The 13998-nt window shown below is 49.6% G+C and overlaps 1 protein-coding gene across 1 annotated transcript in view; it reads right to left on the reverse strand.

Annotated features, from left to right (window-relative positions):
• Window positions 1–13998, reverse strand: part of Angpt4 (angiopoietin 4) — a 35122-nt gene that overhangs the window by 15933 nt on the left and 5191 nt on the right. Inside the window, exons 2-3 of the mRNA XM_027421529.2 lie at window positions 3146–3301; window positions 1137–1258 (exon numbers count right to left, since the gene is read on the reverse strand). Coding sequence (XP_027277330.1) covers window positions 1137–1258; window positions 3146–3301 — 278 coding nt within the window. The remainder of the gene's footprint in view (window positions 1–1136; window positions 1259–3145; window positions 3302–13998) is intronic.

Raw genomic sequence — 13998 nt, forward strand, 5'->3', positions numbered from 1 at the left:
TTGTATCTATTAGCGCAATAAGCACAAGGCATATCCTGGTATAAACAGCAAAAACATTTAAGAAAAGAAAGCTTTCCACTCAGCTCTCCCGCTTTAGGAGTTTTCTCCTGTGGGAGATGAGATATGAGAGCACTAGTCGTACCACTGAATAGATAAGTAAAAAAGCTGGAAATGACCTTCATGTCCATTGACTGGGACTGGGAAATAGCACCGAGGAACCCTGGGAACTTGGAGAAAGGAACAGAGAGTGCACCATTCAACTGCAGAACCAAGCCTTGGGTGTCAGATTTCCCTGCCTTGTCTCTACCCCAGGGCTGTTTTTGTCTGTGTAAGTTCAGGGGTCCCCAGTGCATACTTGTGCAGAGCACCAGGCTGACAGTGAGGACAGATGCTGGAGATCGCCGGCGTGGATGGATCGAGTCACGTTTGCATACTCACAGTTACAGAAGCCAGTTTAAAGTTTACAATGTGGATTGTAAGGGGTGAAAATCGTATCTTAATAAAGCAATGAAAATTTAAAACAGAAAGAGAGATGGGAGGCTGAGGCAGGAGGATAGTAAGTTTGAAGCCATCTGAACTACATAGTGAGGACCCACCTCAAGCAAAAACAAACTGACAAAAGCAACAACAACAACAAAAACTCCAAACAAGGACAGTGTGTGTGTGTGTGTGTGTGTGTGTGTGTGTGTGAGAGAGAGAGAGAGAGAGAGAGAGAGAGCAAGCAAGAGAGAGAGAGCGAGAGAGAGAGAGAGAGTGAGAGAGAGAGAGAGAGAGAGAGAGAGAGAGAGAGAGAGAGAGAGACTGAGGGCTGTTGACTCAGGTGGAGGGCTTACTTAACATGTGCAAGGAACTGGGATCCACCACCAGCACCACACAAAGAAGGAAAGTGGGAAGGGAAAGAATCAAAGGACAATGCAGTTCTCTTGATAGCAAATGCTGGGAGCCAGGCATCACCAACACTGGTTTGGACTCCAAGCCTCGTTCTGGTCCTTGTCTAGCCCTAACCTCCATCCAGCTTTGTCCCTAATCCTAGCTCCATCCCAAACTGGTCCTTCACCCCAATGCAAATCCAGGTCCCATCCCGACATTGGCCGGCTCCAGCTTCTCCCCCCAGCTCTAGCCCTGCCCCTGCTCACCTGTTGCGACTCTGTAGCCGCTGTAGCTCATGACTCTGCATCAGCACCTGTCTCTCCAGCTTGTTGGTGGACAGTGAGTTCTCCAGCATTTGGAGCTTCATGCGTGATGTCTGGTTTAGGACCTGTCCCAACAAACAGGAGGTTTGTTGGGGCATGTGCTATACAGGCCTAAGGGCCGTCCACTCTTGAAGCTTACCAACCCATTGCCAAGTCCTAAGCTATTAGTTTCCCTAGCTACTAGCTTACTATTATTCACAGGTCCTACCTGACTATTCCGGTTTCTGATTTGCCCTTCCTCATTACTGCTATTGCACACCCGTGCCAATCTTTTAGCTGTTTGGGCTCCAGAGGTATATCCTTGACCCCACATGCAATCAGTCCATCCTCCCCAACTTCCAAATGGCCCCTAGCCATATCCTTTCCTTCCAAGGCCCTATTGGATCTTGGCCTCTCCTAGCTCTTGAGTTGTCAACTTGACAGCCTAGAGTTATGATAGGAGTCCCAGTTAGGAGACTGCTTCTGTCAGATTGGCCTGTGTGGCATTCTCTTGATTGTTGATTGATGTGGGAGGGCCCAGCCCTATGAATGATGCTATTCCTGGGCAGGTGGTCCTGAATTGTATAAGAAAGCAAGCCGGGCAAGCCATGGAGAGCAAGCCAGCATACAGCCTTCCTCCATGGTTCCTGCCGCTGTTCCTGCCTTGATTTCCCTCAGTGATGGACTGTTATCTGGAAGTGTAAGTTAAATAAACTCTTTCTCCCTAGGTTGTTTTTAGTCCTAGCCTTTATCATAGCGGCAGAAAGCTATCCAGCTCACTGTCTGCTGTCTCTCATTCAGTGTCCTGAGCTGGCCTCATCACAGCGCTCCCTGCTCTTGCCTTGTCTCTCTCATCCTTTCCTTCAAAGTAGTCTGAGGTAGATAGCCTTTCATACCGTGGCCCCTTTGCTCAGAATCCTTCTGTGGAAAGTTCATCCTCACTGGGCCCGTGACTCAGTTTCCCTCTACTACCTTCCTGCCCTGTCTCCCAGGACATTGTTCTCTGCCATGTTCCTGGAGTAGCCAGCAGGCTCTACCTCTGAGCTTTTATGCACGCTGTTCCCCTGTCTAGTGTGTTCTTCCTAGCATCTTAGCCCGTGTCCTAACAGCACTGCATCCCAGTGTCCTTCCGACCTTGCTGTCTGGACTCATAGCCTCCCCCTCTACCCATGCACCCAGCACACCCCTCTTTCTCTCTGTACCATGTTGGTTCCCTGGCATGACCACCGAGTAACATACAGGAGCCGTGTATTCTTCTTTCCTTCTTGGTGTGTAGGGAGACACCCTAGCCCCGCCCAATAGTCCTGGGACTAGTACCAGGTGGACCCGGGACTCTCCCATAAGGGCGTGGTGAGGGAAAGCCGGGGTGACGTAAGGGAGCTTCTTAAGGGGCTGCACGTGGGGACCCGGGCCCCTTTTGTTCTGGCCGCACTTGCTGGGTTCTATAACCTAGCTCTGGCCTGTGTTTTGCTCTGGTGTCTTCTTGAATAAAGAGACTTTAATCATAATAGGTGGTGCCCAACGTGGGGCCCGAACCCACGACCCTGAGATTAAGAGTCTCATGCTCTACCGACTGAGCTAGCTAGCAGGGTATGCATGGTGTCTGGCACACAGGAGGGCTTTAGCAAACAGTTGCTACTTCTTTCTCCCCTGTCCCTTGCTCCCTACTTGGCCTGTTTGACATCACAAGGTCTTTTATTGTCCAGTTTTTCCAGTGTGCTGTAATCCCTGGGGCAGGGGCTTTGTCAATGCTGCCTTCCCCAGTGCCCAGAACAGTATTGCCATTGAGCTTTCACAGAGGAGTCAGACCCAGTGTGGCAGTCTACAGGGAGATGGCTGGTTATGTGAATGGGTCACCACGGACAGGAGGCCAGGGGTCTTCAGGCCCAGAGAAGGCCCCTGACCTCACCGGGACCGTGGCAGAGACAGGAAGTCAGAGGCACAGCCTGGCCTTCTGATGGTTCTCCTGTTACCTGTGCCTCCACAGCAGTCAGCTTGTGGGTCTGAGCCGTGGTCTGGTTCATGAGGTTGGCACCCAGTGACAGCATGGTGGTTGTCTGGTTCTGAACCGGGTGCTGCCCGGCCTGTGCCAGGTTTGACCTCAGGTTCCTCTGGATGGACTGCTCCAGCTGTAGGGAGACAGAGGGCTGCAGTGACAGGGTAATGGCTGGGAGAAGCCTCCTGTCACTCTCTTCCACAAAGCTCCATGGCAGAGCACAGAGCAGCAGCTCGGGGTAGACATTTGGTTGAGACTGCGCCATGTCAGGCCACTGTTCCTCTCTCCTGCTTCCCCCACTGGCCTCTGTCTTAATTCTTGTCTGTCCGCCCTGGGCAGCCAGAAGGGTCCTATTGGAACTAGGTGAGCCATACCCCTCCTTTGTCTGCATCACCCCAGGGTTCCCATTTTACAGGAAAAGCTAAAAACCTTGATTTGAATTTCCTCAGTAGCCAGCCCACCCTCCTCCCATCCTTCCTTCATCTCTCACTGTGCTCCAGAGGCCAGGCCTCCACTCATCCCTCCTATACAGCCATGCAACCCACCTTAGGGCCTTTGTACATGCTACCCCCAACTCTGTCCCCTCACACGGCTCAGTCCCTCATGTCACTTCATTGACACCACACACTTATCATCCCTTAGTTTCATGACAAGCATCTCTTTTTATCTTTCTCACCCTCCAGAATGTCAACCACAGGAATCCAGGGATACAATCTTGCTCAATATTTTCGTCTCCACATCTAACACAGCACCAGGTATACAGTGGGTACTCAATAATTGTGTCCAAGGAAGTGATAGGAAAGGGGATGCAGCAAGGATCAGAGTATAGGCCGAATTCCCTGCCTTTTCCTCAGCTTCCTAGGGGGAGAGCCATCCTGTGGTAGGGGTGGGAGTGGGGGTGGTGGGGGTGAGGCGGGCTCACACCTTTCCCTTGTACAGGTTTCCAGGTCCATCTGCCAAACTGAACTTTCTTTTAGCACTGCTGTCTGCCAAATAGAGCAGAACTCACAGCATCTAAAGGCCCTGGACCCCTTGATCTGGCTTCTTTTCTCTGGCAGGGCTATAATTCCTTCTGAGAGGCAATGGTGCTGGTTTGCTGAGAAGCCAAGATCAAGTTGGAGAAGTGAACAGTGAGCCCTCAGGCTGAGCCACTCCACTGCTCCTGGCTTCACACACTGCCCCGGTCCCTCTGTCTCTCAGGCCAGAACTCAGGCTTCCTTAGGATCCATTTGGGCCACTCAAAGGGGCCCTTGGAAAGTCAGGGCTCTCAGGGAGGGGTGGGGATTTTGACTGGGGAATCTATCTGGCTCACTCAGACTGATTCTTCCTTCATTCCCCCACACTCCTCTGTCCACCCATCTCTTCTCGCCATCAGCACTTTGGAGGTGTATGCTCCAGGGCCAAGCCCCGGTGGCACATAGAGAGAGCTCTGGAAATGCCTAGAGTGTGGCCCATGGTGAATCAGCCTCACCCCGGAGGAGTTAGAAACATGGGTTTCCAGACCTGGTCCAACACTACTGAATGTGGAACCAGTGGGAAGGCAGCTGTGAGTTCTTTAATAAACCTCCAGCTAAAATTGAGACCTTGAGGTGGAGCACACAAAGAAGATGGGCAGAGCATCCTGGGGCTTCTCCCGACCTCTGCCCTCCCCTTCCTTCTTCCTCTGCATCATCACTGGCCCTAAGCCTGTCTTGCAGCACAGGGAGGATATGTGCTCACAGATCCATCTAAAAACTAGGACCCCAACCCCTTCAGCTGCCTCCCATTTTCTCTATCTCAGTGTTGGTCTTTACCTTCTGTCTTGTTTGAGAAAGGGTCTCTTGTTCACCCCTGCTGATTAACTGGCCTAAGAGCTTCTGGGGGAATTCTCCTGTCTCCATCTCCCATTTTGCAGATGGGTTGGAATTACAGACATGTGCTACCTGCATCTTGCTTTCCATGGGTTCTGGGGATCCAAACCCAGGTCCTCATGCTTGTGTGGCCAGGGCTCTATCTGTTGGGCTGTATCACTAGTCCTGTCTGTGATCCTTTGTTTCACCTTGTCACAATCTCCTTGACCCCTTATTTCATACTGAAACTGTCACCAGTATAGCTGCTGGTCACACATATGCCCCAAAATACCCCCCTTTTACAGCCTGGGCACTGCTGACTCCTCCTCTCCTGGTCCAGTCTTGGTACTTTTGCCTTCTTATCCCTCCTTTCCCTAAGCCAGGTCCTCAGTAGGGGACAAGATGGTCTGTAAAGAGATTTCAGGAGTCTATGACATTGAGTGAGTGCAAGGTGACATTGGACATGGATTTGTGATTGCAATTTGGCATTTCCATCAACTTGAGCTCAGGCCACAAAGAAGAACTGGCCCAACGGGCTTGTGACTCCATGACAAAGAGAAATTCTGAAAGCTTACACCCTTAGCCCGATATTTACAGAACCCACCCCCCCACTCAGTGTGACGATGGAATTATAGGAGTTATCAACCAACCACTGGATGAGGCAACAACTTCACTGTCAATTTGGTCTTTAATATTTGGATTATAGCCACAGTATTTGTATATGCTCTTCCAAGGGATTCGACTTTAGTTTTTCTTGTGTGTGTGTTTGTGTGGCCTTTTGAGACAGGGTCTTGCTCTCTGGCCCAGCACTTGGGAGATTTGTCTTGAGCTCACAGCAATCTTCCTGCTTTAGCCTCCTGAGTGCTGGGGTCATGGGCATGTACCACCGGACCTAGTTGATTGTATATGTTTCTAAGAAAATCCATAGGCTTTCTCTGGGGCCAGGAACTAAAGGGCTCAGTGCTCCAAACACCTGGGATTTGCATGGCTCATGACTTATTGTTTCCTATGAGGAATTCTTCCTAGATGCCTCTCCATATCTACACAGGTTTCCAACAAGCGTCTCTAAGATTGGTCGTGGTGAAGCACACCTATAATTCCAGCACTTGGAGATAGACAAGAGGATGAGTAATTTAAGGCTATCCTCACCTACCTAGTGAATTCAAGGCCAGCCTGGGTTACCTTGAGACCCTGTCTCAAGAACAAATGAGTAGAGAGAGAAATAACCAAACCACTAGCTTTTTCAGAAGCCAGCACAGGCCTCTGAGTCATGCCTCTCCATGTCCCTGGGGCTCTCATTTTGTTCGTCTCAGTGAATGGCCCCACCCACTCCTGAAGCCCCAAACCTGGACCTTAATCTTAATTTCTTTTCTGTTCACTCTGCACATCCCACTATTAAGTCTGTCTGCTGAGATCCCAGTAACAACTTCCAGTCTGTTAGCTTCCTCCCTCAGCTCCCCAGGGACACTACTGAGTGGCTGGCTGGGGCCCATGAGTGGCTAGGGTGCACAGAGCTCCACCGGGTTTGCCTTTATAGACTCTTCCACTTAGCATGCGCTTTCTGGAACCTGGGTTAGATGCAGACTTCAGAGCCCTGAGCTTCTACTTAGTCAGCAGCAAGTTCACTTCTGAGTAAAGAATTTTCTAGATACCTCTCCACACTTGAGAGCCAAAGTTGCTTCTCCTACCCATGGTAGGTGTCACATACAGGAAACTCGAGGTTCCATGAGGCTTCCCTCATGTCTATAGAGCCGGGCTGAGGACTCAGGGTGACTTAGGGCCCTCTTGCTTGATTAGAGCTCCCTAAAAGCAGACTCACTGATTTCCCTCAGTGGGCCTGTGACTGTAAGTAGCTGGGCGGGGCATAAACCATCCACAGCTGGTTCCTGTTATCCAATCTACTAGCCCACCCACTGGCCTGGGCCCTCGGCAGATAATCCCAGCCAGATGGCCTGGTTCAGCCAGGCTGGGGTTCTGGATACCAACACCAGCCTAGCCAGACAGTCGGAACTATCCCCAGGCTGAGGCACCAGCCAATGGGTGTGGAAAGGAATCCTCTTGAGAACCTGACCCAGGCAGGGCTCTGCTGTTATCCAGGTATCACTCCACTTTAGGATCAGACCATCAGAGCCCCTTTCCTAGCACCTTGGAGCAGCAAATTGTCATACCTGAGCCAGTGGCATACCCTATCCCCAGCTTGCTCTACACCTCACCTTCAAGTCCCAGCTCTGCTGCATTCCACTTTGTGGGCCCTGGAAGTGTTTGCCATGCTCCTGGACCTCACTTTCCAAGTATGTTCTAGTGAGGCAGAAAGTCCAATCCTCTTTTGGGAAGAGGGCATGTGGAAAGGGCAGAGGAGAGGAGAGGAAAGGAGGTGTTTCAACAGGTGGAGACTAAGGAAGAAAGGAAGGGTCCTGCATGCAGACTCGAGAGTGTGGTTTTGGCGGCGGAGTAGCAGGTCCAAGCGAGCCTGTTTTATTGCTGTGTTATCTATATAAATGGATCTTAATTGGCAAAGAGCTGAATAGCTGAACTCCAGTCACCCTGTGAGCTCCACTCCACCAAGAGAAGGAACAAATGAGTCCTTAGTGTGCCCAGCCACAGTGAAAAACACAGACTCAGTGTCTGCAAATGTGGATTCCACCAAGGGGACACTTTAGCGCATCATAATCTACATCCGCTAGGCCTTGAGTGTGTGACTGCAAAGGGACATGGGAACTTTTAGGGATACTGGCAATACCCTATACTATGAGATGGCAGTACATGGATTTTCCTATATATGGATTATGCCTCAATAAAAAAGAAACCCACCAATAGGTTCTAAAGAAAACCTTATAATTTGAACTGTTTTCCTACACCAAGGTGGGACCTTGAGTTTCTGGCACACACCTACTCAGGAGTATTTGTTAAACCCTTGCTATGTACCAGTCCTACTCTTGGTATAGGGAGTCAGGGATGAGCAAAATTGACAAGTATTCTGATTCCAGGGCTCCTACTAGACAAACGAGATAGCCTGCAGTAGTGATATACGCTAGGCAGGATGAACATTCAAGGCAAGCAGCCAGGGTCATCTGGGCTGAGAGGATGAGATCCCAACAGTAGGGGTGAAGCCAGGAGGGAGGGATGTCAGGTGGAGGGACAGCAAGGATGAAGTCCCCAGAGTAGATGGGATCGTGTGTGGGATTTGAGAACGAGACTGGCAACAGTAATATACTCCATGTGTCTTTCTGGGGGAAAGGTGCATGAGACTCAGGGTTCAGAAAAGCAACTGTTTACTGTTAGCAGAGAGTGGGGTCATGCCTTGGATCAATGGTGGCCACCCTCAGTCTATGGCTGAGTGGCCTTGCACAAGTGTCTTCACCTACCTGAGGCTTTTCATTGAAATAGTGTTAATCACAGCTGCTACCCTCAGCGTTTCTGGGAGCACTGTTAAGATGACTGGTAAACAGCTCGGTGTGGTTATGTAACCGGCAGGTGACAAACCCCAGTATGTGTGTTCCAGGTTACCTCATGGCGATGCTGGCTGACAGCATGGCTGAGCCTCTTCACTGCTGTTTTATAGAGGTGTTCTAGATGCATACGAATGAACACAGCCATGATCCAAGCGCCATCAACAGCATGGACTCACCCCTTTCACGGTGGAGATCCACTCCTGTCATAGCATGGCCTTACTCTTGTGGAAGGAAGATGCTGGTGATACATTCTGTTAGCCAGAGTGACCAGCCTCGGAGGAGGAGTGACAACGGGAAACAGCATCTTCTATTTGTATTACACATCTCAGATATGTATGTATTTTAAAGGTGGCTCAGTGAGTAAAGGAGTTTGCAGCCAGGCCTGGTGACCTGACCACCATCCCAGGAGCCCACGTGGTAGAAGAGCACCACCTCCTGCAAGTTTTCCTCTGACCTCCACTCATATGTATGTGTGTTCATCCTTGCATCCATGCACACACACACACACACACACACACACACACACACACACACGCTAAAATAAATAAATGTTACAAGTATAATGAGTGTGAATACAGGTATAATTAATGTATTTAGCAACTAGCATATATGCCAGATATTCTTCTGTTTCTTTGAGACAGAGTCTCACTATGCAACCCAGGCTGGCTTCAAATATGTGGTCCTCCTGCCTCTGCCTCCTGAGTGCTGGGATCACAGGTGCACTACCAGGCCTGACACTACTAAGTATTCATTTTTTTCCTTAAAGATTTATTTTGGCCGGGTGGTGGTGGCACACACAGGCAAATCTCTGTAAGTTCGAGGCCAGCCCGGTCTTCAAAGAGAGTTCCAGGACAGTCTCCAAACCTACAGAGAAACCCTGTCTCAAAAAACTAAAACAAAACAAAAGATTTATTCTCTCTCTCTCTCTCTCTCTCTCTCTCTCTCTCTCTCTCTCTCTCTCTCTCTGTGTGTGTGTGTGTGTGTGTGTATGTGTGTGTGTAAATGAGTGCAGATGCCCACAAAGGCCTGAGGCATTAGATTCCTGTGAGCTGGAGTTCCAGGCAGTTGTGAGCTGCCCGATGTGGATGCTGGCGATTGAATTGGGGTCCTTTTGGAGAATAACATGCACTTTTACATGCTGAGCCATCTCTCTAGACCTTCTACTTGCTATTCTTCACTGGTGTCCCTGGGTCCCCAAAGGATCTCTTGGTAGAATTCAGGGAATCTGCATTACAAAAGTTATCTTTTTCCCCCTCCAATAAAATCTTGCTAAAGCGAACTTCTCCTATGTGGATGGAAATAGGCCAGGAATGACTAGAGTAGTGGTCCCTGTGTGTAGGTGTGTCCCCAGCTCCCAGTGATGGAGGGGATGCAAGTCCCTCACTAGATCATCCTGTGCCTGTGGACACTCTGTACAGAATGGAGTAGCTCTGCTACTAGACCCAAGGATGAAAAGAGAAGCAGGATTCCGCTGTACCAGACAGAGAGATCTGTCTTTAAGAACTCACAAGCTCCCCCCAACCCCGTGTGTGTGTGTGTGTGTGTGTGTGTGTGTGTGTGTGTGTGTGTGTGTATGTGTGTGTGTATGTGTGTGTGTGTATGTGTGTGTGTGTATGTGTGTATGTGTGTGTGTATGTGTGTATGTGTGTGTGTGTGTATGTGTGTGTGTATGTGTGTGTGTATGTGTGTGTGTGTGTGTGTATGTGTGTGTGTATGTGTGTGTGTGTGTGTGTATGTGTGTGTGTGTGTGTGTGTGTGTGTGTGTGTGTGTATGTGTGTGTATGTGTGTATGTGTGTATATGTATGTGTGTGTATGTATGTGTGTATGTGTGTATGTATGTGTGTGTGTGTGTGTGTGTATGTGTGTGTGTATGTGTGTGTGTGTGTGTGTGTGTGTGTGTCTGTGCGCGTATGTGTGTGTATGTGTGTATGTGTGTATATGTATGTGTGTATGTATGTATGTGTGTATGTGTGTATGTGTGTGTGTGTGTGTATGTATATGTATGTATGTGTGTGTATGTATATGTGTGTGTGTGTCTCTCTCTGTGTGTGTGTTTCAGTTTCACTTCACATGCCTCTAATTTTAACTCTTTAATATATATTTTTTAAGTCAGGGTCTCATGTAGCTCAAGTTGGTCTTGAACACCCAATTTCTCCATGTCTCTACCACTCAAGTCTATGATTACAGATGTGCTCCACATTAGGCTTCAGTTTTAACTTTTTTTGAAGGTAGTTATAAACACATGGTTCAAACTCCAAAGAGGAACAGTGTGAACAGCAAGCCCCAAGCCCTCCATCCCTGTCCAACTGCTGTTCCTCTTGCTGTGGCCACTGCGAGAGAAGTCCCAGTGGCCATCCACATAGCTGAGCCTGTTTATACCCCCTGCTCTGAACTTACTCAGAACTCCCTTCCCAAGGGGAATGGCTGAGTTACAGGAATGCTCTATCAGGCCATGCTCTGCAAGGCCCCCTGGGCTAGAGTGGCTGGGTGGTACAGAGAAAAAGGAGCACTTCACTCTGGAATCTGGTGGAAGCTTTTGCCTCCCACCTCCCCCAAGAGACAACAGTTCCAGCACAATGAACATTGACTGTGAAGGCTGCCAACACACAGACAGTATTCTCCTGATAGCACGGATGTTTTCAAATAGGAACGTCAAAATAGCGATGAGTCATGCTTACGGCCTAAGCACATAAGACCTTTCTCCTTTCCCCACTGTAAACCTGCAATTTGTTAGGAATCTCACAAGAAATGCCATTTACAGTCAAAGGAATGTCTTAAGCCCCTTTCAACCTCTGTGACCCGTGGTTTTATCTTATGAGATTGTTTCCCATCCAAAGAACCCCTAGAACTACCCTGTAACCCCACTTATTTAAAAAGAAGGAAAAAGAAAAGTTTCTTAGCAGCCTTTTGAGATGTAACCCTAGAGCCATCAAATTTGAAAACGTGGTTTCTGCTGAGACACTTGAGCGAGACCTTAATATTTGCATTGGAGTGTGCTGTCTCCTTTCCTATAGTGTTTCTTCCTTCTAACCCCATGCTTAAAGTTTCTTTTAAAATAAAATACAACCGTGCTTCAGACTGGCTCATCCTGAATTCTTCTCTGTAGTGAAGTCAAGAATCTGAGCTTACTCTGAGTAGAGGTCTGTAAAGAGAGCTCAGGCAGGAGTCTCCGGCCTCACCTGGTCCTGCTTGTGAGGTCACCTAAAGCGATCTTGTGATGTCACCTGTGCTGTGATCTGGAGAGGTGCTTTCAGGACTCCTTCCTCCCTGCTCAGCTCCAGGGCAAGGTTCCTCTCTAACCTGGTCCCCAGCATGCCAGAGGGAAGGCGTGATAGCCCCTACTTGGCTAATGAATAAACTGAAGGCAGAGAGGCCAAACATTGTCCGAAGCCATTAAATGAGGATAGCAGAACTGTTTCACTGAGGCAGACCCTGCGGGTGAGAGAAGGGTCAGGTACAGGGTCATAGAGGAGGTTGATTCGACAGAGGATGTACAGCTCATGGGCAGAGTTTGGGACCAACTGCTTGCATTTCCTGCTTGGAGGAGACAGGAAGAGGGTATGAATCCCAGCACAAGATCCAGAATAGCTTTTTATGCTGGGAGGAGGGGACAGAGGCAGGAGCATGATCGCCTTGGTGAGGCTTTGCCTTTTTAGCGGGATGCTTTCTCTCCCTGTCTTTTGAGATACTTGAACCGTCTCAGAAAACAGTTAATGTGCCCAAAGGAATGTGAGGAACCCCAGCAGGAGCTGATGAGGAGGACCAGGAAGGCTCTATGTGTCTTATGTCAAGCTGAGCAAATGCACAAGAATGCTGGCAAGGAGCAGATTGTGCCAGACTGGTGGTCACTGCTGGCCCCTCTCTCCTGTCCTCTCCCTCTGAGATCAAGTCATACCTCTGTAGAGCTCGCTGAGGGATGTGCCCACAGCTGCTCAGAAATGATCTCCCTTCATTCACCCCTGCATGGTGGTCCTGCTGTGTGCTATAGACCAAAAACAGAGGCTGGGCTAGGGTCAGGAGCAGCAGTCCACAGGCTCTGCTGGCTTAACTTTCTGGGGGAGGTGGCTATGCTTTCAGCTTCAAGGGTCCCCAGGTATCTCTATACTGAGGCCCCACCAGGTATTTTCAGGTTTCACTTTACTTTGTCTTTACTGGAGGAATTTATTATAATCCCCACTTTGCACACGGGGAAACTGAGGCTCAGGGAGTTTTAAAAACAAGGTTCTGAACTGACCTGGGTACCTGACTCCAGTGTCAATTCCCTGCCCTTCTCCAGGTTCCATGGTGACATTTCCTGAGAGACATGCCCCACCTGTGGGTCAATCATTTTGATCTCCACACTTTAGCGCCCCCTCCTGTGATAAAAAAACAAAACCAGAGAGGCCACACTATTGCAAAGACAGGTGGCAAGCGTGCATCTGGGATTCAGAAGTCATCCTGCGGCCTAGGCAAGGATGGAGCGTCACAGTCAGGACCCCCATGCAGAGGTTCTGCACTCTTTGGATTTCAAGCCTCCACAACTATGAGATGGGCCTTGGTACTTAAAGCATGGCTCAGCTCATCTGATCTTACATTCCCTGCCACATGATCTTGGGCAGGCCACCCCATCTGCTGGTGCCTCATTTCCCCATCATTGACCATCTCACCTCCTAGGGCCACGGTGAGAATGAAATGCTAAGACGTACACAAAGTACACAGCTCGAATGTGAGGTACACACCAAGTGCCCGGGAAATGTCAACGTCAATTTCTCCCGTCCTTATCCTTTGGTTATGCCGGGAGGCAGGGAGTATGTTGACTCCCACATATCCTAGAGAAGCCAATCATATAGATGATGTCCCCCAGGGTCCCACAGCTGGCCAATGCACCCTTAGGACGTGTTCCTCGCCACAACTTCAGACACTCCAGGCCCTGGGTAACCCTTTAGGTCAACACAGATACATTCCAGGGACACTCTGAGGTTGAAGTAACTGAAAATGGCTGAGGTTGGGGTGACCGAATGTCTCGGAGGAAGTACAGCTCATGAACACGTCCGGGGCTTGCATTTCCTGCTCTCGGGAGACTGGTGGAGGTGCATCCTAGCCTGAGCACTCTAGGAGGAGAGAGGGCTAGACACACGTGGCCCTGGCCCACAGGCTGACCGGCCAAGCCACATGAACAAATAAACCTGTCTCTCTGGGGCAGGATGGGCCTTAGGCAGCCACTGTTGCTGCTTCCAGTTGAATATCAGCCAAATTGCTCATCCCAAGCCAGGAATCCTGGAGCAGCAGTGCTTTAGCCCTTCTTGGAGAAACTCATCCTGTTCCTCTGAGAAGCAGAGACCATTTGCTCCACCCCAGCCCCCGCGTCGACTGCCCAGAAAGCCAGTGGAGAGGTTAGGAAATCAACCCCAAGCTATTTCATTCGGCAACCAAGATTTATTTCTTGTGGCAACTGAGATTTATTTCTTGTTTGCATAACCGAAGGCTGAAAATGCCAAGAATTTACAGGCAGCCTGGGGAGGCCAGGGCTGCTGGGAGCTCCTGTCAGCCTGGAAGGGTCTTGGGCGGG

This window comes from Cricetulus griseus, chromosome 6 (genome assembly GCF_003668045.3).
Source record: "Cricetulus griseus strain 17A/GY chromosome 6, alternate assembly CriGri-PICRH-1.0, whole genome shotgun sequence".
NCBI lineage: Eukaryota > Metazoa > Chordata > Mammalia > Rodentia > Cricetidae > Cricetulus > Cricetulus griseus.